Below are 25,779 nucleotides of genomic sequence, written 5' to 3'. Positions count from 1 at the left end.
GTTACCGTGCCAGTGAAATGCCTACCTTTCAGGGCAATTGTTTTGGATTATCTGTAAACTCAGTTAGCAGTGGGTGTCACCACATCTCTTACCTGGTTCCCAGGTAAGTTCGTGTTCCCAGGTAGCACCAAGGGCCAACTGCTCCACAAGGGATGGGAACCAGCAGTCAGGGTGACAGCAGAGCAGGTGAGGGACCATGACCTCAGGGGCAAGAGCACAGCCCCACGCTGCCTGAGCAAGGAGAGCAGAACAGGTCCCGTGATGGTAAGAGCAAGGCTTTTTCCTGCTCTGTCTTGAACAGGAGTTCCCAGGGTCCTGTCCAGTCTTTTTTTTTTCCTTTGTTTCTGTGGTCTGGTAAAAAATGGTAGCTATTTTACTTTGTTATATTAGAACTATGAGCTTGTTACATTTCTTACTTTTAACCTAATTACTCTTTAGGTGATGAAAACAAAGTGACACTTCTTGGTCTTGGAGCAGTGGAACGTCTGTATAAACTCATCTCACATGAAGATCCAATTGTACGCAGAAATGCCATCATGGTGTTTGGTATCATGGCTTCTAATCGTAAGAGTCTCAATTTTTTAACATTTTTCAGTGTGTGTGGTTGTGGTCGTCAAAGCAATAGGTGGCTCGTGATTTATTTTTTTTTTGTATATTAGTGACTCAAAACAAAGGAACTAGTTTTGCTAGAGAGAACTCAACTGATTTGGGGAAAAAAAAGAATACAAGAGAAGTGAATTTTCCTCCAGTCATTAGTTTTGTTTTGACAGGGACAAATTGAAAGAGTTTAGTACTGGAATTCTCTATCAGAGAAAGCCGGACTACATAAGATGCCCAACAAATGTTGAAATGACACACTCTCCTCTTTTACAAAAATTGGAAGAGAAGGATAAAGTGGTATATATCATGTACATGAAAAAAGGTGTGGTTAAATATCAGTTTATGCACATTTACACAGCTTCTTTGGCAGGTCAGTGCTGCTGTGTAGGTATTTGTTACTTGTATCTGAGCTAGTGATATTCAACCTATCCTGAATATCTCTCAGAGACATTTCAGTCATGGCAAGCCAGTGTATCTTGTGTAGCCATTACCAATGTTAGATGAGTTAACCACAGTATATGCAGATTTTCTTGTACCTTTTTCTAAAGTGAGTATGTATGACATCCGTGCTGGGTAGCTGAGTGCCAGATGATCAAGCCTCAGTAAGCAGAGTGTAAGCATACCTGAAGAAGATGAAAACCTAAGTGACATAAGGTTGAGTTTCAGTGGCAGTTATTTTAGCATCGCTTTGTAAACTTATACCCAATCAATATAATGAATCAGGTCTTATTTTGGAAGATGATCTGCCCAGTTGTCTTTCATGATGATATCCTAACCACTATTTATATCTTTTACCAACTGCTATCTGCTTTTCATGTTGCATTAGATCTTATGCTCTTTAACTTACTTTCAACTCCATGCTAACCTACAGTTATTCCCTTCAGACCTTGGCTTCCTGCACAAACATGGATTTGCATGGCTGAAGATCTTCCACTTATATTCACATATATATATATTTTTTTTTTATAAGTACATTTTTCATGTACCATTTCTCTTACATTTCAGCACTGCAATGTGTTGATAGTAACAACACAGCTCTGTAAGATCACATGAAGTCTGTCCCAAATGTTTTTTGTTTGTTCTGTCTAGTGGTTGTAGTTTGGCTAGTTTGCCATTAACAAGAAAAATGCTTCTGAAAGTCTTTCTTGTGATTTTAATAAGACCTGTATAATTAATGTTTTCAATTTGCAAAGTGGGCTCTGTTATCAGAAAATTAGAAAGTGAAGGCTTGAAAATTAAATAAAGGGAGGATTGGTTTTAGTTTGATTATTTTAAGTACAAATAGTTTTAACAGTTGGAGTATGACTTCTTTGACAACTAAAACTGTGCAACATGCAATAAGAACCTACTAGAGACAAGTATTTTGAATGAAGTTTCAATGAAGTATAGAGAAAATTTCTATTTATGAAATGGCAAAGAATGTTGTCTTGTACTTGAAAATCTTCTGTACATTTTCTGGGCCCGTTATGATCTTGGTATAACTTAGTCAATTCTTTTTGGCACTCAGAGAGTAACCTTAAGTACATTCCCCTTGGAGCAGAATCTGTTTCTTTACCCAGTCCAGCTTGCCAAATAAAAGACTTCATGTGTGCATTTATTTCATTGTAGATGATGTCAAGAAGTTACTGAGGGAACTGGATGTCACAAATGCACTTTTATCCCACCTGGTGCCAGAAGGTAGCTTACAATATTCCTTGTGCAAAAATACTCTCAAAAATAATTTTCTATTGTCATTTGATCAGACAATTTAATAAAACCCTTCGTGTAACTTATGATTTTTCATAATATATGTTAAATAGGTAATCACTTGTATAGCTCATTTTTTCACTGAGTAATGTTTTATGCTGTACAGATGGAGCAACATGTTTATGAAGAAATAAGGTATGATTAACAGCTAATGTTTATTTACTTTCAAAAATGTTTTAAACCACCAGATTAGTGAGCATATACTGTGCTGAATAAACTTGATCAAAATATTTCTTCTTTTTTTTTCTCCTATAGAAGATGTGGTTATTCATGAATTTGCTACTCTGTGTCTGGCACAAATGGCTGTTGAATATACTACTAAAGTACAAATATTTGAGCAAGGTGGATTAGAACCACTTATCAGACTACTAGATAGTCCTGATCCTGATGTTAAGAAGAATTCAGTTGAATGTATCTATCTCCTGGTACAGGTGAAGTTTACTCTTGTTTTAAATTACAGAGACAGATAAACATTCTCAATGGGGTTAATAATTTTAAAATATTTGCTTCCTTTACTCTTCAGCACTTATCAATGTATTTGAAAACATTAGATGTCACACCTGGAACAGATTGCCCAGAGAAGCTGTGGATGCCCCATCCCTGGAGGTGTTCAAGGCCAGGCTGGATGGGGCTTTGGGCAACCTGGTCTGGTGGGAGGTGTCCCTGCCCATGGCAGGGGGTTGGGACTGGATGTTCTTAAAGATCCCTTCCAACCCAAACCATTCCATAATTCTATGATTAACTGAATATCGCTGAGTTGACTGTACTTCTATTCAACTTAATGCAATTATCCGTGCGGTACGGCAGTGTGAGACCAGAATTGGATTCAGATGCGTTTTAAATTAAGTAGGAATATGTTTTCTTATTTGGAAAATATTAGTCTTGGTAATGAGAGTTATAACCTGTGTATCTAAAAGGCTGGAATAATTCTAGAACTATAGTAGTAATTGCATTGTGCCTTGTCTTGGCCAGCAAGTCCATAGTCCCAGTTTTTGACCGTCTTCCTAATGATAGGTGACTGCTGTCAACAGCTACTTTCCATACTGAAGGAATAGATTTGTTATTGGCTACTTTCACACTAAGCACTATTGTCATCCATATGCTGCTTAGCAAAAGAATGGTGCATTTGTATGTCAGTTCTCTTCCAAGGCTTAAGCGAATCAATTCAGTAATGAATTCAGTTTATAACTCTATCTCTTTTGGGGCATCAGAGCATGTCTATTCAGAATCACATTTTACTCTTTCTCCTCTTTTACTATCTCGCTGTCTTTGTTGCAGGGTATATCTGGATAACTGCACCTGGTGCTTGCTTATATTGATAAGGATAATTGCATGCTGCACATGTGCAATAAGCTATTTAAAAGCAAATTGTAATTTATTTATATTTTTTTCTATTTTAATATAATCTACTACTGTCTTTTTATTAAGCAGTATATACATTGTTTAAAGTTGAAAATTTTAATCATTATTTTATAATTACTGAAACAAAAGAAGAAGTAACCAGGCAACCACGGTGTGCTGTTAAAACTATTTTCTCCCCCACTGAGATGAGTAAAAATGATGAAACAAAATTTTTAAAACTTTCTCAAAAAATGTGTGTATTGAGACAAACATGGCAAAACCAAGAGTAAACAGACTTCTTTAACCAGAGCTAGATACTGTAGGGTATACCTCACTAATGCAAAAAATTTGTATTTTAAGGTTAGGGGGGAGGTTGATCATACTCAGTTTGATTCTTAGCTAAGAAAAATGAAATCTTCAGAAATTGATGTTCCTGTGTATTGGCTCATTTTTGTATGTTTGAAATCAGATTTTTGGTGTTCTTTCTGTAAAGTTAGGAATTGCTGTACTGCTGTATTTTCTATCACTAACATTCTTTGTCGAATGTTTTGCTACAGGATTTTCAAAGCCGTGCTGCAGTTTGCGAACTGAATGTAATTCCACCCTTGCTGGAACTACTGAAATCTGAATATCCAGTTATTCAGTTGTTAGCCCTTAAAACCTTGGAAGTAATTAGCAGAGACAGAGGAACCAGGATAATACTGGGAGAAAATCAAGGCTTAGATTGTCTTCTGAAGATACTGGAAACCAATGTACAGTTTACTTGCCTTAAGAATTTTTCGTTCTTGCCGCTAATGTTTGTATGACTAATGAGAAATATTGTTTGTGTTATAGAAGAGTGGTAACAGAAGAAATAGCTCCTTACTTGGAGCTAACTCTGATAGAAACAGGATAAGCTAGGATACCTAATTCAGCAGAAGAGGTAGCAAAGGGATTAAAATCAAATGTTTACATTTGTTTTATTGCATTGTCACCATATTGTTTTGCATTTGCCGTCCATTTCTCAAACTACTGTAAATGTAAGAAACATTCACCATGTATCTTTTTATATTATGTTTTCCCAAAAATTTTTATTAGATGGTGAACTCTGGTACTGGTTCACAGTTTGAATACTGATCTTGTTTTCTGAATTTCCTTTGATATTCATGGCTTTAAATATAATTTCCTACCTTGGGAATTTCATTGTTTATGTTATTATGAGACTCACTTTAGTGCTTCTTGACTTCAGATGTCACCTAGGGAAATATAATGCATAGAGAAATTTGTGATATTTTTGAAATTCTAAGATGACAGGTCCTTTCTGAATACCTGCCTAACACATTCAGATATAAATGAGACACTTTATTTTTTTCTTTTTTTAATTGTTTTTAGTAAGTTGTGTTCAGTCCTAAGGCACATCAAGGAAAGTATGCGACTAATATAAATATGAAAATATGTATTTTGTAATATAAACAAAATGTCCTAAAGAAAGTTATAACCATTATCCTACAAAGTTAAAAGCCTGAGATATTTTAATCCCGATTTTAAGGTTGTTTTTGTATGGGCTTTTTTCCTTTTTAGGAATTTAACGATCTACATGTGGAAGCTCTTGCTGTGTTGGGAAATTGTCTTGAAGATGTGCATGCTATGCAATTGATTCAGCAGACAGGAGGCCTTAAAAAGCTACTTTCATTTGTAGGAGACTCTACTGTTCCTGATATTCAGAAGAATGCAGCAAAGGCAATTGCCAAAGCAGCTTATGATTGTATGTGACTTTTTAAAAATCTGTGTATGTGAATTTGTTTGTGAAGTAAATTTTCATCCAGAATGAGGCTGTCTTATCTGGTTGAGGATAGTACTTGTGTTGAGGAAAACATTGGCAAGAAAGAATTACAATGATGAATCTTGGCAATCAGAGCACAATTGGGAAATACATGTATATGAATAGTTTAAGATTTTGCCTTAACTTATTTTTAAATATAATAGATTCTTACAAAATGCTGACTTCCTGAAGAAAAACAGCCCTCTGAAAATATGACCTTTTAATTTTGTTTATTGATGCCAGGTAACTACCATCTTAAACTGTCACCTCTGCTGGCACAATTTCTCATCAATATCAGTTAAGACTTAATCAGAAGCTTAGTTCCTTTTGCATACAACTGCTCATCTAAATGTCAGGCAATTTCAAATACAAATTCCTTTAACAGGGACATGAAAAAAGCCTTTCAAATGGCTTGCAGATTAATATTCCCAGTGGAGTTAAATAGTTTCATTGTCATCTTTTTATAATTATTCATCCTATGGTTCTTTTTATAGACTTTTCTATAATTCACCAAGGAATTCTGAATTAGGCAGAACATACTCATCACTTTTGCCCACGAGGATGATCTTTAAATAAATCTACATTTGAAATTCCTTCCATACATTGGTTTCTGAGTTGCAACATATGCCTAGTACTGCTATATAACCAAATGCAATGTAAGAAATAATATACTTCTGTCTATAGAAGATTTTGGTTCTGTTGAGGGGTTTTGATGACAGTAACTATGACAGCAGAGCTTAAATATTTTGTTCATATTTCTGTCATCTCATGGTTGAGTCATGTCTTTAATTTAGGTTTATTTTACAAATATGCTGTCTAATTTAATGCATGGCTAAAACAATCTATCCTTCCTACAGTATTTCAGACCTCCTTTCTTCTTTCCCCGTTTTATCTTTCTACTTCTTTTCTCACTTCCTTAGTTTGACTTTCTATTTGTAATTATTTTGTTTGTAAATGATATATTAAAATAATAGAATCTACCTTTCCTAGTATTCTGTGTTTCTGTATGCTTTTATCATTCTGTGTTGGAAGCTTTGCAAATCACAGAAAATTATTTTCATTTATGTTTAGATATCAGAGCTGGAAGGAACCTTCTTATGCCAGTGTTTTCTTTGTGTATTTTTCCTGCATTGTTATTTTATTATGCTACTTAGGACTGTCAGTATCATTTTTATAGTCCTGTGACAGGCTTGTAAGTAGTATGCTAAGTAGATTTATATTTGCTCCTACTACTTTCTATTGCATCTTCATCCTTTTTCATATTTATTTTCAAATAAGCATAGCCTGCTTTCCCTCTTTCACTCCTTTTTTCAGTTTTGTGACCTAATATTTTAGCAGCTGTTAGTAGAAGCATGTCTGAACACAACATTTGTAAAGCGCGGTGGCAAGAAGTACACGTAATATATTGCAGTACGGCATATGATCTTATATCATTGAATGTTACCATCAGTGAAGATGCATCTTCTTGTCATATATCTTTACAAATGGAGTCAATGTGGTTTCATTATAAAGGTTTGCTCTCTTCTTCAGCCTATGACAGTTGGTATGGATGGAGCAAGATGGGGAAAATAGATCAGAAGATTTAAAATATTTGCTCCCAAGCTGTAGAATTTTGGTGACAACCAGTTAGATAAAGGGCAACGTGTTGTTGTGGTGCAGTAGAAACACAGTCCGGGTGCTGCTCAGCATGGCCCCCAGAAGTACTGAATTTATTACACATACCAAGAGCTACTGGTCTAAAGTCAGGCTTCCAGTGGAAAGAGAAGTGGCGTTGGGGCCATTTTAAGGAATAGTCCAAAGGCAATGAGATAACAGAAATATTTGCCACGACATGCAGTTGTTGTTGTTGTTTTTTGTTTTGTTTTGTTTTGTTCTGTTTGGATCCTGGTTGTAAATACACCAAACAGCCTGTTGTGGTGGTTTTATCCAGCTGGGCCTCTGAGCTCCACCACAACTGCTCTCTCACTCCCCCTCCTTGGAAGAAGAGGAGGAGAAGAAAGTACACTGGGAAGAAAAGAAAAGGCTCATGGGTTGAGATAAGGATAATTTAATTAAAGGGAAAAGGAAGGGGGGGGGGGGTAGAAAAAAAAAGCAAAGGCCATATAGAAGCACAGAGAGAGGGGAAAAAATATTCTCTACTTCCCATCAATGAGCAATATTCAGGCATGTGCTGGGAAGCAGGGTCTCGGTATGTGGACTGGCTGTTTGGGAGGACAGACGTCTTCATAATGAGAGCCCCCCTTTTCCCACCTTTTATTGTTGAGTGTGACACCGTATATCCCTTCAATCAGTTTAGGTCAGCTGCCCTGGTGATGTCCCCTCCCCAGCTCTTGCCCACCCCCAGCCTACTGGATTTTGGGGGTTTGGAGGGAGTCCTGATGCTGTGCCAGTATTGTGCAGCAATAGACACAACATTGCTGTGGTATCAGTGCTGTTCTAGCTACAAGCTACTGCAGGGAAAGTTAACTCCATCCCAGCCAGACCAGTAATCCTGTCCAAACTGCAACTCTAATGCTTACTATGCCAATACCTGACTCTGTGTAAGTCCAATATAACACAACACAGCCTGAAGTTCTTATATGGCTTTTCATTAAATTTGCAATAGCCATAAGGTCGCCCACATTCGTCAGGTTTGATAATCATGGTTGTATTTTATGAACATTTCCTGCATGCATAGGAAAAAAGTATTGTATTTCCTTAAATGAAATATTCTACTTCTGCTATGATAGAACGTGTATGTCTTTTTTAATCCTGTTAGGCAGGTATACTGCAGTGTCTGTTTTTGAAATGATTACTGTTTTTTTTCGTGATGTTATCATGACAAACAGTTTTGTTTTATGCCCCTCTGAGCCCTTTAGAAAGGACTCCAGTAACTTTTTGTTGTTGTTTTATGTTATAAGACAAACTTAACCCTTAAGAGCTATTCTCAATATCAGAATAACTTGTGTGGCACAAACACTATATTCAATTTTAAATAGCATCTTCAGGATGCTACTCTATTCAAGTAAGTTAAAATTGATCAAATTTCTGTAATCATTATCCTTTTGACACTGGAAATCTGTTTTGTTCTGTAACATAATTTTGAATTTAATATATTAATCTATCAGTAGTTCTATTAGTGTTGAATTTTATTGTGATTCCTTCCTTGCACAGCAAGTAATGCAATCACCTCAGAATGCAAAATATAATTTAAAGCTGTCAATTTTTGAATATCTGTGAGTGGATTATCCTGACTGTTGTTTAAGGAGGGCCTGACTTTCCTCTGCCAATACTAGATGCACCACAACAGCAAAATGCTGTGGAATGGAATGTATATGGAGAAAGTGATGATCATGCTCACTCAAGTTTGGCTTCGCTCTGCCAAAATTCTGGATTCAAGCTCTCTGAGTTCTTTACATGTATCTAAATGCAAATCTTTTCAAAAGAGAGCATACTAAATATGCTCTGTAACTTGATTAACATCTGCTTTTTTACAATACAAGTTTTTATTTACTTGGGTTATCTCAAGATCAGTGGAAGTTTATGATACTATTTAGCTATAACATTTTTTTCATTTGAAATTGGTATAAATAATTCCATAAACTGACATCAATGAGCTGAATGTATGATCAGTAGAACTCTTTGATCACAATTTTAGGGTAAGAAGGCGAAACAGGAAAACACACTGAAAAACAAAGGTTAGCTTGTGGTGGTGCCAATTCATGAAACACTGGACAGAAGTGTTAGTACTCCAGACTCTTTTGGTTGGGTATTTTATCCAACCTGAGTATCTTACTTAGTGTTAAATCAATGTATTCAAATGACTTAGGGGTCAAGAAATTCATCACTGTAAATATGGTGTTGGCACTGAACATGAGAATTGCTTTAACACAAAGGAAGCCTTTCAACTCTGAATTCTTTCTTTTCTTTGTAAAAACCAAAGGGAACAACTTGTACAAACATAGAAAGGATTAGCAGAAAATATTCCTCCCTTAAATAGAATTGGTACCTGGATCTTAAAATGTTAATAATTTTCTGTTTATCTAGCTAGCTATATATAGGTGCATACTGCTTACAGTAGATTCAAAATCTGTTTTTCCACATTATTGAAAAATTCTTCATTCTGTTTAAGATACTTTAAATCACTATTTTTACTCATTCAAAAATTATTCATATTATTATAATGATTATTCTGACTTCATACAGGCATAAATTATCTTTTAAATTATCTTTAAAATGACAGTGTAAACAATGTTTATCATCATAACTGTCTTTAAAAACAAGAACAATTTTAAAGAAAATCCGTATAGTACTAAGTAACTTGCTGTATAAGAACCAAATTACTGAGGCATGAAGAACCTCTAGAGATCATTATTAGGGATTATGGACTACTTTGGCAAGCAACAGGCCAGGGGCATACTTGATTACTTGTCAAAACGGTCTGTAATCCCAATTAAGGCCTTCTCTTGAGAGCTGGCTGATACACATCAAGGTTGTGGCCAAGGTTCTGCTGATGCTTAAAATCCTCCCTGTTTTATCTGGTGCGTGTTTTACTTTCAGATTTCAGTTGCGTATCTCCTATGATTATAAAAGCAGTTAAAACTGAGCTAGCGAGGACAAAACAACTAGCTTCTTGTGTATATGCATTGAGTCCTTTTTTTTTTTTTCTTTTTTTTTGGTCATGCCTAGGTTTTCAATCAAATTGTCTTTTCTATGGCTTTGTGGACTTACATTTCTTTACTTCTATTCACCATAGATTCAGTTTTATTTAAAATGATACTTGCACTGTTTTTCTTTTCTTTCTTTCTTTCTTTCTTAATTGATTAGACAACTGACCACATCAGGCATTGATCCATGAAAGCATTAGCAAGTATTAGTAAAATTTCCAAACGTGCCAAAGTCTTGCGGACTTCTTGGTTCCCGAATTTCTTTGATACATTTGAAAGTTTTACCATGTAGATATAAATTCAAACATGTAATTAATCCACTTCAAATTATGCATATAGTTAAATTCATTTTGCTTGACTCTTAACTGTACAATTTATATGCTGTGCAGTGTCTTTCTGGCTAAGAAAGTTTGACTTAGAGCAGTTTCTAACAAATACCTGCACACTGGGAGAGGAGAGAGTTTGGACACATCCTCCAGACTTCTGATCTAATCCATTTGGGCCTAAGTGAAGTTGTAAGCATACTTGTCAGACTCCTGTAGGTACTTTGCAGAGACTCTCTGTTGTTACTTATGTAGAGGAACATCTGTGGCGTTTCTCAGCTGCTGCATATAGTTGGTCATCAGTGAACCCTGCGTGACCAGGTAAAAATACGAAATTGAAATTCTCTGCACAGTGTGCTCTAATGAAGGACTGCAAGCTGTACAGAATTTAAAATTCGATTTTAACTCCCCCTGCCTTTTTTTTGGCTATGAGAGTATGCTAACTGGTGTTCCACTAAATTTAGTTATACATTTACTAGTATGTTCTTCAATTTTATAAATTTGAACTTTGTTAGCATAAACTGGAGTAAATCTGGTCCTGAGTATGATCTACTGAATGGAAAAATCTCTTTTCATCATGTCTGTCGACATTATGCGAATTTAAGTTTTAAAGTGCATTCTGTTGAGCTATGTGTGTTTAAAGCTGTATTTAATAGGCATCTTTTGGGCTTGATTCAGAGCTCAGTGAAGTCTAATGGGCTTTGGATCAGGTCCTTTGTGCACATTTCTTAATTGCTGGTGCCTCCTAGCAAAATGTTTTCATTTCCATGGTATCAAAAGCAAGTGTTACGTTAGAAACAAGTATATGAAATCAAATTCATGTCCTTTCACTGATTTGGAAAACAAATGCAGATTAATGCTATTGTTCTTTTTTGTTTAAAGCTGAAAATAGAAAAATATTAAACGAGGAAGAGGTTGAGAACTGCCTCATAAACCTTTTGGAAATTGATAATGATGGAGTTAAAGTTGCTGCTTCCCAAGCGATTTCTGCCATGTGTGAGGATTTATCTAGCAAACGTGCGTTTGGACTCCAGGGTAAGTAAGGTGGGAAGGAACGAACTGACAGTCTGTGCTTTTCCTTCTGTAAGGAACATGTTACAATTTTGCAGATTGTCGTGGTTTATTTGAAGGTTCATGTATACAACTGTTTGTTTTAAAGGGATTCCCCAGCTGGTAGAGTTGCTAAGCAGTAACAATGAAGAGGTAAAAGAAGCTGCAGTCATAGCATTAGCTAATTTGACAACAGCCAGTCCTAGTAATTCAAGGTGAGTCTGCAATAATTAAATGATTATTTAAAACACTAATCTGAACACAGGTGATAATGTTTTGATTTTTAATGAATGCCTCATCTTGTCCTTATCATACAAGGATCTATTTCAATGTGTCTGTAAGCTCTTTTTGGTGCTTATGAGTCAGCTGGAATAGGTTGTTTCTCATCAGTGTTACAAGAGTTACACTATCTCCACTAACATTTGCTCTATCGGGGAAAGGTATGAAGCGGACGTAATGAAAACAGAGGTACAAATCATGTTTTGAAGAGAACATATGAGGAAAATATGCCTCATAATCTAAGACATTCAATGTGGGATTTTTAAATATATGTATTTTTTGAAAATTCAAAATCAGCAAGGTATCCTTTAAAATTTTATGGTTCCTGCAGCTTTTTTTTTTTTTGACTGATTTGAGACATTTAACACTCATATATTCTAAATATCAGCACCATCCTTCTTTCTCTTTTTGTTTCCCAAGTAATAGAGAATACTCATAGTGCATTCTCTAAAAGAAAAGAAATGTAACTTCAGTATCCAGAGTAATTAGCAAAGGTTGGTTAGCTGACTGTAAGTTCCAAAATAATTGTACCAACTAAATTCTACTGTCAGTTGGAGAGTTCTGCTATCCCAACTCTATTAAAAGTTCTGTTCAAGGAAAAGAAACAGAGCAGTCTGACGTATATGAGCAATCACATGTAACTAACAAACCATAAAATAAAATTCCTTAAAAGTTTCCTGGAATATACTCAAGGAAGTTGTAATCCATTCACAAGCATTCTTTGAAGTGAAAAAGTAAAATAACTCACCAAATAAATTATTTGTTTCAATTTATTGATCCAGCTCTAATAGTCACCAGTATTCACTTAATGTTACCAGATGGAGCCATAATTTGACACAAGAGAATAATACTCTGTTCTCAGATTCTCATAGGAGATTTTTTTTTGTCTGATTTTCTGCTCTCCTCATGTGCATGACTCTCCATTTGGTGTCAGTGGGAGTCATACACACATAAAAAGAGCACAGTACTGGAGTCTAGGGGTCAGACTCTCAGCCCCGCTACAGCTGGTTTTCGTAGCGCAGCCCTTTGAGGTTTTGCATTGTGAAAAGGGAGTCTCTGGAGAGTTTTGAGTTGGTATAGCAGCTTATGCCAACTCATTCAGTTTCTTTTGCCAAGGAGATAGTCAGGACATTGTTTAGCTCAACTGCTAGAACAATTCTCTGAGACCTCAGGCAGGGAAATAGCTGTCTCTGTTCCTCCGAATTATAATGGAGGCCGTATTTGTTTTTTGCTAGACAGAGTCAGGAAATTGTAAAGGTGGCTTGCATATACTTCTCTGTCTTTGCAATCCAGCTCCAACTACAATATGGAAGCACAAGATAATCTAATCACAGGTCTTCTGCGAAAATCAGGAAGCAATAATTTACATTAAATATGTATATTGGATGAATGCCATGTGACTATATAATTACTTCAAAGCTTCATTTCTAAATCAAAACCATTAATAAGTCATAGATGGCTCCAAGTGTGACTAGGATCTACAAATGAATATATAGAATTGGACCCTCGGCTGATACAAATTGGTATAGTTCCAGCCCACTGACTGACTATCTGGCCCATATGTATTCTACATTTGTGTAATTAAGAAAAAAAAATCAGTTTGGAAAAAATGAATCCCAGATTGAGTTACCATAATCATATTTCATTTTGGAGTATTTTGTGTGTATGCCTTGTAAACCACTGAAAATAAGTGTATATATAATGAAGATGCTGATATACTTTTATAATGATGTGACCTTGCTGTGTAATTATGTTGACAATATTCTGGGCCCAAATGGGACTAATGAGACTAGTGCCCTTTTATTGGCTATGTATTAGATTCTTGTTATAAACCCTCCAAGAATATTAAATCATAAAGTTAGTAGTATGAGGAAGGCCTTATATGGCAAGAACAAGAAAATGGCTATAGTAGAGGGGAAGACTTATTTACTATAAATATGTTTTCACTATTTACCAGCCAGCCAGAACACAAAATTCAATCTTGTTGAACTCATATGTGTTCTGCAATATTTCATTTTGTGCCTGTTTTTGCATGTGTTATATTGATTGAAGGATGAGTAGCTTGCCCTTTCATTGTGCACAGTATATATTACAGAATGTAAACGGGACAAAACTGCTATTTTTGCTGGAGATTTGTTGTTCTTAGGAATATTTGATCAAATAATGTTGCTTGCTTTTCATATAATATGGAAGAAAATACAGGTTAAAAGAAACGTGTAATTAAGGCTCCCACAACAGCCAGCTCATTAGGATAAAGTCTTCCATTGATTAATAACACAAGAACAGCACAGGCAATGGGCAATACTGCCCCCCACTAACGTATATTAACCTTGACCTCTAGGTGCTTCCCCACAGCAATGAAAGGCTAGTTCTGTACCCTTGCCCAATCAATCCTTTGTTTCTCAACTGAGACAGCTAATAAAGGTGTCAAATATGGTGGAGGTTTTGTAATTAGAACACCTGTTCACAATGTACGGGACAGAGACCAGCTTGTCATTTCACACCAGTCCCCAAGCAACTGTTATTTGGCAAAAGTAAATAAATTAATCAATGACTCCAGCCCTCGCAGTATTTTAACTAAAGGTCTAGAGCAGAAGAGAATATGAATCCAATACCAACAATTTGAGTTTTCAGGTTTACTGGAAAACATGGATTTTCTATATGATCTCTACCAGAATACATAAAAATTACTGCAAATAACTTTTAAAATATTCAATCATTTAAGCTTTTGTTGCATAACTGATGTGGTCATGCTTCAGCAGCACATAGAAAAAAATATAGTAGTAAAATACCCCCTGATGATGCTTTTATTTGAATTTTATCATAAAGTATGAGAGAATTGAAGTTGTTCTGTATACTGATAATAAAGTGTTAACCTGAAAATACTTGGGTAAATAAAAATAAAATTGTGAAGTATGCTGCAGTTTAGAATCCTGTGTACTTATTCTAACGGATGGTAAAGAAATGGTTTGGGGATGTTACTATGCGCATATCTCCGAGGCCATCCTTCAGATATGTGCTAGAATTTGTTTCTGTTTGCCTGCTTCTGGGAAGAAAAGAATTATATTCAGCTAGGTATTTGCATCCACTTTACATTTTTTAAATCCAGAACACTAACTTGCATTGTTGAAAACTGTATACAGTTATTTGGATGGCTGAATGCCATTTTATAGTCTATGAAATCTGTCCATTTTTGATATGTCCAGGCATCAGGAAATGTAGGCACAGTCACTCCAGTAATGTGCATTATGCACAAATTGAAGAATTAAATAAAGAAACAGCAGTGCCATCTATTGGACAGAAAAACAAGTTGTTCTCTGTTACGCAACTAGCTACAGAACAAACGTTTTACTTTTTCCTCTGCCGATATTTTCCTGTTTAAAGTATAACCAATTATTTTTGCTCACCGTGTATTTGGGGTAAGCTAATCATGTTAAATATAAATATGATGTTGGTTAGAAGTAACACATAGAAATAAGATCTCAAATATACTAGTTAGGCATTAGTTAATTTGGCCAACCATTTTCTTCAGTATGTCTTAGCACAAATGCCATTTCTAGTACCTGGCTTCATAAATTTGGCAGTGTCTGAATTGTGGGCATCTACTGGAGTTACTCCTAAAGAAAAACATATGAAAATTTGCAGCTTTATAATGAACATGAAAATTAATTATCAGCCTCAATAATATTTGTCTTAAATTGCTTATTTTAAGTGCAAAATTGATAGCATTCAGCTAGTTTGGTCTAGGGGAAGAAGGAAAGGGATGAATTTTGTTCATCTGTACTCAGTACTGCAGGAAATTGTGGTACCCGACAGACTGACGATCTGACAGAATATTTCTCCTGGGGTTTATAATTAGTGTCATGTTACATATTTCTAAGAATCCTATCCGGACTCAAGATAATAAAATATCATCCCAAAAATTGCAAAGTCAGCAAGCTTGATGTTTCTTAATTTTCTAATTCTTGAATTCTTCAGAGGAATCTCTGGACCTGTTTACAGCAGGAAAATTATGTCCGTATAGGCATTTATAGGCATTATTATAGCATCTGAATGTGTGCTTTGTGAGATGTATGAAGATTTCCAGGATTTGGAGTAGGCTTGGAACAGGAACATAGGTTGGGAACTCATTGCTTAGGGGCAGTGCCCAGTAAGGAGAAAACGAGTTTCTCCCTTGATTTCAGTGGGTTTTGCATCTATTCCAAACTGAAATTCCTATCCTGATCTAATGACCCAAAATACATCCTTAGTCTCTTATGAGCGGATAGGGCTCACCTGTAGTGAGAGTCTCTCACCTTGTTAGAGGGAGATTTTCATTATCCACAAGAGATTTTTTATTATTTTTGAGAAGGGTCTGGCTGTCAAGGACTAAATGTAAAGACTGTCCAGTTTCCTTACATTTCAGATGTTGATATTATCATTAAAAAGTAATGATTATTACTGTTAAGTAGTAATATCATTAGGCAGTAATCTTGCCTATTAGAAAATGGAAAACTTAATTATCAATTTTCTTTTTCAAGACTGTCATTGGAACCTAATTAACAAAAGTGGATGAAAATTGAAGAGTCAGTATTTCATGAATGTGTTAATTTATGAGAATATATAAAATTTCTAGCATGTGAGTGTTAAATTTAAAAACAGAAATAGGTAATAATCCATAATAGAGGTTTTGTCTTTTTTATGGTTCAACGTAAGTTTGTGTTCCTGAAGGAGGAAATCAACAATGGAATTCCTCTTAACTGTATTGAATAAAGGTAATATGTTTTAATACTGACCCCTAGTGACAGAATTACATTTTTGAGCTACTAATGAAAAGGGATTTTGTTGGGTTTTGTGGTTTGCGTTGTTGTTTTTACATTAGCACCCGTTCTGCAGAGCCCTATACAAATACATCCAGTTAACTCATGCCATGAATAGATTCCTGGTTTGACTTTCTCTTACCATATATCCATAGTGTGATAGGTACTTTCTAAACAGAAAAGACAGCATGGTCATTACCCAAGATCTCACAAGCTTCTCCTTACAAGCTACGTACTGACTTGATTGAAAACTGCAAGTGTTTTATGGTAGATTTCTCCCTTAGCATAAAAGCTGAATCAATGCCTGATGCTGCGATGTCATGCAGAAACGCATCAGATGACTGATGCACAACTTGTGGATAGTACCCTAAATCATCCCCCGCTGACAGGTGTTTCACTCAGCCAGCTGCTGTTCTCTCGTAGATTTGTGAAGGTGTGGGTATATGGTAACGTTCCTCTGAAGACTCAGACACTGCATTTTGTTCCTGGCACGACTCTTGTTTTATTTTTAACTGTGTTGCTATCAGGGGTTATATTGAAAACAGAGACCAATGTGGAGCGTTCGTCTCTAACACAAATCTCATGTCACATCATCCTGAGGCTTACGAGGTATCGGTTTCAGATAGTAAATAGAACACTTCTAAATTGCAGTAACTAAATAGAAGTTCTACCTTGTGGAATAGAACAAAATCTTTGAGGCTGTTTATGTTCTCCTACCCTCAAAGCCTTGCAATGTGATCCATTTTGTATTAGCTGCGGAAGTTTGGAGTTTCCTTCAGAGCATGTGTGTTTTCACCTGTAACTTCACAGGGTAGATTTCTGTGGGATCAAATGAGACTGGATCCCTCCTGGATGGAGACTCCTAAGCCTAGGGAAAACAAAACAAAACAAACAAAAAAAAAACAACCTAAGTTTTATGATGTGGTGCAAGTATGCTGATTTCTCTTGAGTGTGTACCCCTACGATGTCATTCAGTAGTACACACTGAGATGAATTATACTTTTTATGAATTAAAGGTGACAAGGGTTATCTTACATTTGAGTACATTTCTGGAAAGTCTACTGATGGTTTTGCATACACATTTTCTTTGTAGCTGTTTATATATTACAAATCTAAATACAAATTATTGAAGTATATGTTTTAACTTATTTTAGTCTAGTGTGAAATCATGGAATCGAGGATCAATCAAGGAAGTAGCAGGTCTGATCATGCAAACTTCTGTGTTGCTGTGAATTTAACCTGTGCACTGACTGTGGCATGTTATCTAATGCCCTTGTAATGTTTCAAATCCAAATTAGGTATACTGGAGTTTTGGAAGTGAGATCTTAATAACTCTGTCAGCTGAATTCAACAACAGACTTTAGAAAATATCGGTGTCTCTCTCAATGAGAGTCAGATATCACAGCCTCTGCTAGCCCAGGCAGTTTAAGGTTTGATTGCTTCCAGACCATGAGGTTTATTGAGTTTTAGGTTTGTTGATATTTTAACAAGGTACTTGCCATTAAAACATAGGAATGGAGGGCTCTGTTCCTGAAATGAAAAATGAATATTGTTTGCTGATATAATCAATATTTTCATTGTAGTACAAAGGGTCCCCAAATTGTAGATAAGATTCCCATGTGCTAGATTCTCTTACTTGGAATAAACATACTGACATTAGTTTCCCTTGAATAGTGAAGAAAGCAGAAGTAATGATAGTCATTAAATAAAATAAGAGTGACTATATAAAACAGTCGACTGCTTTGGAAAATATCTAAATTGCAAAGTGAAATTTTTGGTAAATGCAGAAGACATTTACTGTATGTGATTATTCTGATGGCATAAGAAGGTAAATAAAGAATTAACAAACTAATATGTTTAAGGAACAAAAAGGAATGTATTTCTTGAGTTTTTTTCAACTTCTGGTTGTCATGTTCTTTTTCAGCCTCTGAAGTTGCTTTACAGTCAGAAATTATGTAATAGAGCTGGATCAAAAATGTCTTGTGTGAAAAAGAAGTCATGCGATTTAACACAGAGTTGATTTAAAAAAATGTGTGTGTAATTAGATGCATAATTCTTATGCATAATTTACATGCAATTATGTATGAAAATGAGATATGCACATGCATAAATGGCTAGCTAAGCACCTCACACACAATCACAGTAATTTTGCACAGAAATTAAACATGCAGTTGCAAATGTATTCGGAAAATGAAGTCCATAAGGAGTCCAATGGCTTTTGTGAGGAGGAAAAATTTAATTCTTTTCTGAGCAAAAATTCTATTAAATCCTTCTTCAGTCAAGAAAGGGGGAAAGGAATAGAACAGAATCAAAAATAAAATTTAGTAGAAACCAATTTATGTTCAATAGTGGTAGAAGGAGCAGACATGAACACACTTTATCGTTTTTATGACTTGTCAATCTCACAAGTGTTAATTAAGCACAACCCAGAGCAAACAGTGATGTGAAGCTGCACCACATCTCTTCCCCTCTGTCTCTGCTCCATGTGAGGTTGCCTACTTTAGGGTTTGGAGGGGCGGTCTTGGTGGTTTCTGTCGGTTCTTTGAACATTATTCTCTCTCCGTTATGCTGAACCTTCTCTTCAGGAAGAAAAGCTGGCTGACCCGTCCCTGTGCACTGAGGAAGTCAATAATCTGTTACCTTTCTTGCCGTGGCTGGGGGGCTTAATCGGGGAGCAGAGCTATTAGGCTTGATGTGATGCTAACAAAGAGGTGGTTCTTGCCCCAGAGAGCTTGCTGTCCTAAAAAAATCTGGAGTTTTAGTCTGATTTTTACTGGTTGTTTACACAACCCTCTACCAATGCCTGAGCTTTCCTATTGCACCCCAGACAATTAAAACAATGAAATATTCAGTTAAGTGAAATTAATATGCATCTACAGCTTAACTGTTTAAAAACAGTTTGTATTGTGAACCTTTTGGTAACAATATTATTGTCTACTTTGAATTTAATTTTGCAGTAAAAACAGTGAACAAAACATTTGTTTTTCCCAAACTCTCAACATTTGTTCTTTGAGTCCTGAGAGATCTTTTAGAGAATTTTCAAGTAAATATATTAATAACTTATGCTATGATGTATATTAAAAATAATCATTTAAGTTAAATTTTTAGTATCTGAGTATATGTTTGCCTTTCCAATACCATGTGAGAAAAATATTTTAGCTATTCTTGTATGTAGTCATTTGAAACAATCCAAATGTAATCAGAATTGTACTGTACACCCTGGTTCAGGTTAATGCCTAACCCTGTTAGGTTAGGCACCCTAATGATCATAACCATGCATTTCTGTATCATAACATTCAAATTATTTTAACTTTAATTTAACCCTAGACCTATCTTGTCTGGGTTTCTTGTTTGCGATTCAGATAGTCACCTTCCACTTTTCAAAGAAACTGATGTTGCAAATGCGACATCCTTTTTTTTCCCCTTGTCACTGTCTTCTTTTCTTTTCCATGATTAGGAAATGTGATGTATTTTGGGTCTCTACACCACGCGGAAGAAAAAAAAAACAAAACTGAGGATTTATATAATTTACTCTTTTTCACATCAGAAAGAATTCCATTGCTATAGTAGAATACTTTCTATATAATTTATATAATAAGCACATTTATTTTTTTCAGCTGAACCACTGCTCACTTCATCCTTTGAAGATGTAGTCCTGTATTGGTAGCACTGATGAAGTGCGCCGTGCCAGCAGGATCTGTGTGAAGCAGAAGGAATGTGTTTTGCAGGCAGGGAGAGGCTACCACTACCTATGTTAGGCAAAGCCAGTGCTGGTAGAAGCTTCTTGCTCTGACTTTTCTTTCCTTGTAATAAAAAAACTACACAGTGCGTAACTGCCAAGATGGAAGGGAACAACCTCCATACTTTGGTCTTAATGTTGTAGTGTTTCAGCACCTTAAAAACTTATTTGTGTTAATTTGTTCGGTTCCCTTTGGAGGTCAGGCACTGCTGTCTCTTTAGCAGCTGGAGCTCCGTGGCCATGGGTGGCGGTGACCCAGTGTTTCCCTCAGGTGTTCCAGCCTCTCTTTAAATCATATCGCCAAAGGTATTGGTTACTTTCCCATCTTATTACCTGCTGTTGTCACTTCTAACAGGAATTCTTGTTGCCGTGTGATCCATTGTGCTACTTGATTAAACTGCAGCCACGAAGCTGTGATTCAGAATGAATCTGCGCGGAGGTAGAATGCAGGATTGAAATAAATATGTATGATCTTCGGAAGCAGTGCTTCTCAATCTTTCTGAAGTTGAGTGGCACTTGAGAAAATTGGCTGTGCTCTGTACCTCGCTGAGGTCAGCTCTGAACGCGCAAGGGGCTGGCACCTTGCTCTTTTGTTAAGTACCTGTGTACTCGCGGGCTTTATGCAGATTGTAGTAAATCTGCTTCTAATGTGATCGGCTGCACGGCCCCGTTCTGGGTGTCATCCTGGAAGCAGTGTGATAGGCACTGCGTGCTCAGTAGGATTTCCTGTGGGAGAATCCATGTGCTCTTGGGTGTGGTGCAGGAATAGTAGGTTGAGCCTTTGGAGGAGTGCTGGATGTGTTACACCTGTGAGATGTAAGGCTGCAATTCATGAGCAGCGCCTCTGTCCCATGCATCCTGGAAGTACTGCAATTTCTGTGCATCCACTGTACAGGAAAAACTGTTTGTTTGCTTGTTTTCTGGATAAGGTATGCGTGTATATACTGTGCAATGCTGTAAGTACGATAGCTTATGGCTGCGTGCATGTATGGTGAGTCTCTCCATCACTTTGCTGGTGCATACATCATGTCACTGATGCACATGCTCCAAATGTGATATTTTCCTGAAAACCTGTGGTCCAAGTGCTGTATAGCTGATCCTTACATGCAATCATGTACAGGATTTCTTCATATAAAGCAGCCTGGATAGAGCTGCAGAACTACTGGAGCTGGAAATCTGGATAAAATATTTTGGGGGAAGAAAAGACAATATGTAATAACAGGAAAACCTAGAAATGCTGTGGCCTTACCTAAGTAAAAAAACGTATATTTTCAGCTCTTCTTATCTGGTCAATTAGGGAATGAGAGGGAGGACACCCAGATAAGCGGCAATCCAGCTAACTATGAATGCTCTGAGGAGTGCAGAGCGCATCTGAAAACGTGGGATTCACTTCTGACCAGATCCTGAAGTGCTTGCATTAAAGTTACTGGTGCTCCAGGAGGATTAGTTAGCCAACACCAGACTGGCCATATACCTTTACGCTGCACCCCAGCTAATAATCCTACTCACTGTCAGTCCCTGGATTTCTGCTTTTTGCATATTTTTCAAACTGGGTACTGCCACTTGCCTGACAGCCTTCCTTACACACGCCCTCGAGCCCTGCCTGCAGCTGCCACCACCTTGTAGCCAAGGCTCAGAGATCAGCCCGACAAACCCTGCTGATCTGTACTGTTTCATTCCAGGTCTGTGCAGGAGTATTTGCATCCCCCCTCTCTGCAAGCATGGTTTGGAGATACTTACCCTAAGATCAGTTCACAGTAAGATCTGCATTATGTTGCCATGTAATGCGATTATATGGCAGGGCTTGCCATGTATTCTGCTTTGTATCTCCTTTGCAGAAGTGAGTGACCATCAGCATCCCTGAGGTGTTTTTGTTTTACCAATGCCTTGACGGTCTTTGAGAGTGTAACTGTTTCTTGCTTATGCTATACTTTTAAGCTTGTGTTTACTTTGTAATTGTAAAATTTACCTAAAGATTAATTAGATTTTTGGTAAGAAGCTGTTCCAGTAAAAGTACGATTTTTCACATCCAGATTTCTCCTCTTAATGTGTTGCCAGGAAGTCAGCAAAGCTTATAAAGACTGCGTGCTCTTCTGTGCTTCAAGTGCTCAGATATGCTTGGATAGAGGTGGGAGAGTTTGTTAAGTTTTTGATATAGAAGAAATGAACTAAAGAGGTGGTATAAAAAAAGCAGTTGCAAGGAAAATTCAAATTGCCATCTGTGCATTTCCTTTGCTAACAATATTGCCAACTTTTGTTTAACAAACAGATGAGCCCAATGTAAAATTACTAAGAGCAGACAGTAAATTCAACATATGCCTCAAATCATTTGATCAAATTTTATATACAAACCCAGAAGGAAGACAATTCAATTTTTGTAGCATGCTGGTTTATAGTGACATTGGAAAAAATACCCCTGAAATGAACGTAAGATGATATAGACGTAAGATGACGCAGACAAAGAAGTAAGTGCCTTTTCTTTAGCAGAAAGCAAAGCCTTGGCAAGAAGGTTAACAAGAGTCTGAATTTATGGAATATCTTACAGTGTTTGAAGAAAGTAAATTCTATTTGTATCAGTAGTCTCTTTTGCCTATGGCAGGGAATCCAAGGAATACATAATGAGGTGGTAACAGGAGCGTGTGCCTGTTCAGCATGGGAGATGCAGATTTGTCAGAGCATGCTAGTTTCCCCTCAGTCAAATCTGGGTTCTCTCTTCAGGCTCTGCATCAGTTGTAGTCAAGAATTTACTGTCATTATAAGCCACGCCACCAGCTGCTTTCGAATATAGTCTTTATCCTGGGTATTAAATATGAAGTTGATTTTCTTTTTTTAAAACAAGAAACCATTCAGGTGGCTGCCAGAAGCAGAATATCAGTGTAAAGATGAGGTGCTTATAGGCCAGTTCCCTCTGCTGGGCTGAGCTGTAGCCACACATGACAATTAGTTCTGCAGCACAGCACATTTAAGTCCTCCAGACGTGTCTTCCAGTAGTGCAGCTGCCTGCACCTTCTGCTGCCTCCTGCCTAAAGGTACCACTCCTCACTACTGCTGCTTCAACCTGGCTCTTCTCTAACCTAGCTCTATGAAGGGGTCCTTACAAAAAAAACCAGCATTCTTCCCCCTGTTTTATTTGCTGCTTAAAATGTGGCTGCGAAAGCAGCCTTCAGCCACGGGCCTCTGTGGTCATCTGGGAGCAGAGGGAATATTTCAGTTGGGTCTCCTGGTGATGTGGAACCACAGTCATAGCCAGCCCTCAGCTTGGTGCTAACGTGTCTGCTGTACTCCTGTCTAAATCAGCTTGTATAAAGCCAGCTCAGTAATTTCTACATTGCACTGAACTGCACCACGTAGACCTACTCAGTATGAGTGGCAGAAGCTTGCTATGCTGTGTTTATGCCACCCACACATCCTACCCTGGAAATTTAAGGACACACCAAAAAGAACAGCAATGTGATACTCTGTGCACTAAAATCCTCATTAGAAAATGTGCTAGAATTGTGATAAGGAAGGCTGATAAGACTCTGAAGAGGCATTTGGCTGGAACTAAAGATAGAGAATTTCAACATCTTTGAAAAGATGCAAGATTTATTTCCTTTATTCAAAACCTCAGAAAGAATCCATGTCCTGATAAGTTAAAGAATCCATAAGTGTGTGACTTGGTTTGCCTGCCTAGGTTGTGCCTCTTGAGCTTCACACTATGGGTCAGATCTAGGGAAGGCGTCAGAAGGAGGGCTTTCACAATTCAGTTTTTAGTTTCAATTTCAGATTGTAATTTAGATATAAACATCACTCTTTCAATTTATTGCAGGTAAGCAAAAATTTAAGTTCTTCTTGACACATAAGGCTAATTTAGTTGGTACACGTAACACAATAAGAGGAAAAAACGGTCCTAAAATAACCAACATCTTTTTCTTCTTTATTTTACTAGTGCTGTTGCTGAGGCGGAAGGAATTGAGCCACTAGTAAAAACCTTGAACGCTCAGAGGGATGGAGCCGTTGCTAATGCTGCTGCAGTGCTGACAAACATGGCCACGCAGGAACCCTTACGCCTAAGCGTTCAGAGCCACGGGGCCATGAGTGCACTCACGGAGCCGCTGCGCTCGACCAGCAGCCCAGTGCAAAGCAGAGCAGCGCTCGCCGTGGCTGCCTTGGGTTGTGATGCTGATGCCAGAGCTGAGGTAAAACTCCTCTTCAAGGCCATGGTTGTTTATAACAGTTCTGAATCCTGAGGTTTGTGTCGTACTTACCAAGCTTGCATAAATTCATGCCATACAGCTTTCCAGTGGAGCTTCAGCCATGGCTATATTTTAATCTATGAGCATTAAACATTAAGGTTTCTTTCAGCTGCAACTGCCGGCTGTATTTTGAAGATGAGAAGTTCTCTTTACTCTCTCTCAGTGTTTTATTGCTGTCCGCTTTCAAGGCCCAAATGGCAATGCCTGACTTTGATTTATGAGATACTGGATGCGCGTGAAGTAAATGTAATACAAACAAAATTCAAAATATAATTAATCCCTTGATCAGTAGCATCCAGCAAGTTGAACTTTTCACTGTTTATCAGTGGTCATATTATTTTCTTTTCATAAATAAGGATGGTGCTGTGTGCATTCATAGATCATAAGCTAGAGATTTCTCAAGGGTCAAAGCCGTTAATTAGGACATGAATAAAGGGCATAAATAATCAATCTACCTCTTTCACTGTTCTTAAAATGTTTTTCTCTTCAGAAATCCAAATGAGCAATATTTCCTCCAGCATGTATAGGAAAGATACTGTAGCACACAAGAGAATAGGATGTTAATCAGATTGTCATGCGCACAATACAATACAAATTCAAATATTTTGTGATGTAAATTAGTTGCTAGGAGGCAGCAGAATGCAGAAAAGAGCTGGATAACTCTCCATGGCAGTCTTGGGTTGCACAGTCTTTTCAGTTTCTGCACCTCAACCTAATAACTGAAAAGCAAGCCAGAGCCAGAAGAGATGTGTCTTGAACCACTCCGAAGCTCTCTTCAGCTCCAGCCTGCACAAAGTTCACAGAAGCAGAGAATCCCCATAAATGTCTTTCTGCCAGCCCAACCTCGCTTGTCTACAAGGCTTGAGTGCTTTGGATGGAGAATTTCATAGGCTCTTCTTGCTGGGATGGAATAGATGAGTTGTGTCAGCAGCAATGTCTTCGTGTTTTTATAGTTACGAAATGCAGGTGGACTGGGACCACTTGTTGACCTGCTGCATTCCAAAAACGAAGAAGTCAGAAGAAATGCCTGTTGGGCTGTTATGGTCTGTGCAAGTGATGAACTCACCGCTGTCGAACTGTGCAGGCTAGGGTGAGTAGAAATAGTATCAAGGGACAGAGGGAAGATTTTAATGAGAAAACTCTGTTAAGTTGGTCTTTATGCATTTATAGCAGAACAACAAAGTTAAGCTATGCTTTTTGGTAAGCAGAAACTACTTTTG

The 25,779-nt window shown here is 37.1% G+C and overlaps 1 protein-coding gene across 11 annotated transcripts in view; it reads left to right on the top strand.

The window, feature by feature from the left end:
- Positions 1-25,779, top strand: part of ARMC3 (armadillo repeat containing 3) — a 61,979-nt gene that overhangs the window by 20,743 nt on the left and 15,457 nt on the right. For 9 of the 11 annotated variants that reach the window (XM_013172060.3, XM_048061624.2, XM_048061631.2 and 6 more), the window contains 9 exons: positions 439-564; positions 2,209-2,277; positions 2,602-2,777; positions 4,245-4,439; positions 5,248-5,431; positions 11,340-11,492; positions 11,617-11,722; positions 24,253-24,502; positions 25,513-25,649. In XM_013172060.3, coding sequence (XP_013027514.2) covers positions 439-564; positions 2,209-2,277; positions 2,602-2,777; positions 4,245-4,439; positions 5,248-5,431; positions 11,340-11,492; positions 11,617-11,722; positions 24,253-24,502; positions 25,513-25,649 — 1,396 coding nt within the window. The remainder of the gene's footprint in view (positions 1-438; positions 565-2,208; positions 2,278-2,601; positions 2,778-4,244; positions 4,440-5,247; positions 5,432-11,339; positions 11,493-11,616; positions 11,723-24,252; positions 24,503-25,512; positions 25,650-25,779) is intronic. The other 2 variants (XM_013172061.3, XM_048061626.2) reach the window with 2 other exon arrangements.

The sequence above is a fragment of the Anser cygnoides genome, chromosome 2 (assembly GCF_040182565.1).
Source record: "Anser cygnoides isolate HZ-2024a breed goose chromosome 2, Taihu_goose_T2T_genome, whole genome shotgun sequence".
Taxonomy (NCBI): Eukaryota; Metazoa; Chordata; class Aves; order Anseriformes; family Anatidae; genus Anser; species Anser cygnoides.
The sequence above is the reverse complement of the archived record's forward strand: the minus strand, read 5'-3'. Positions and strand labels throughout refer to the sequence as shown.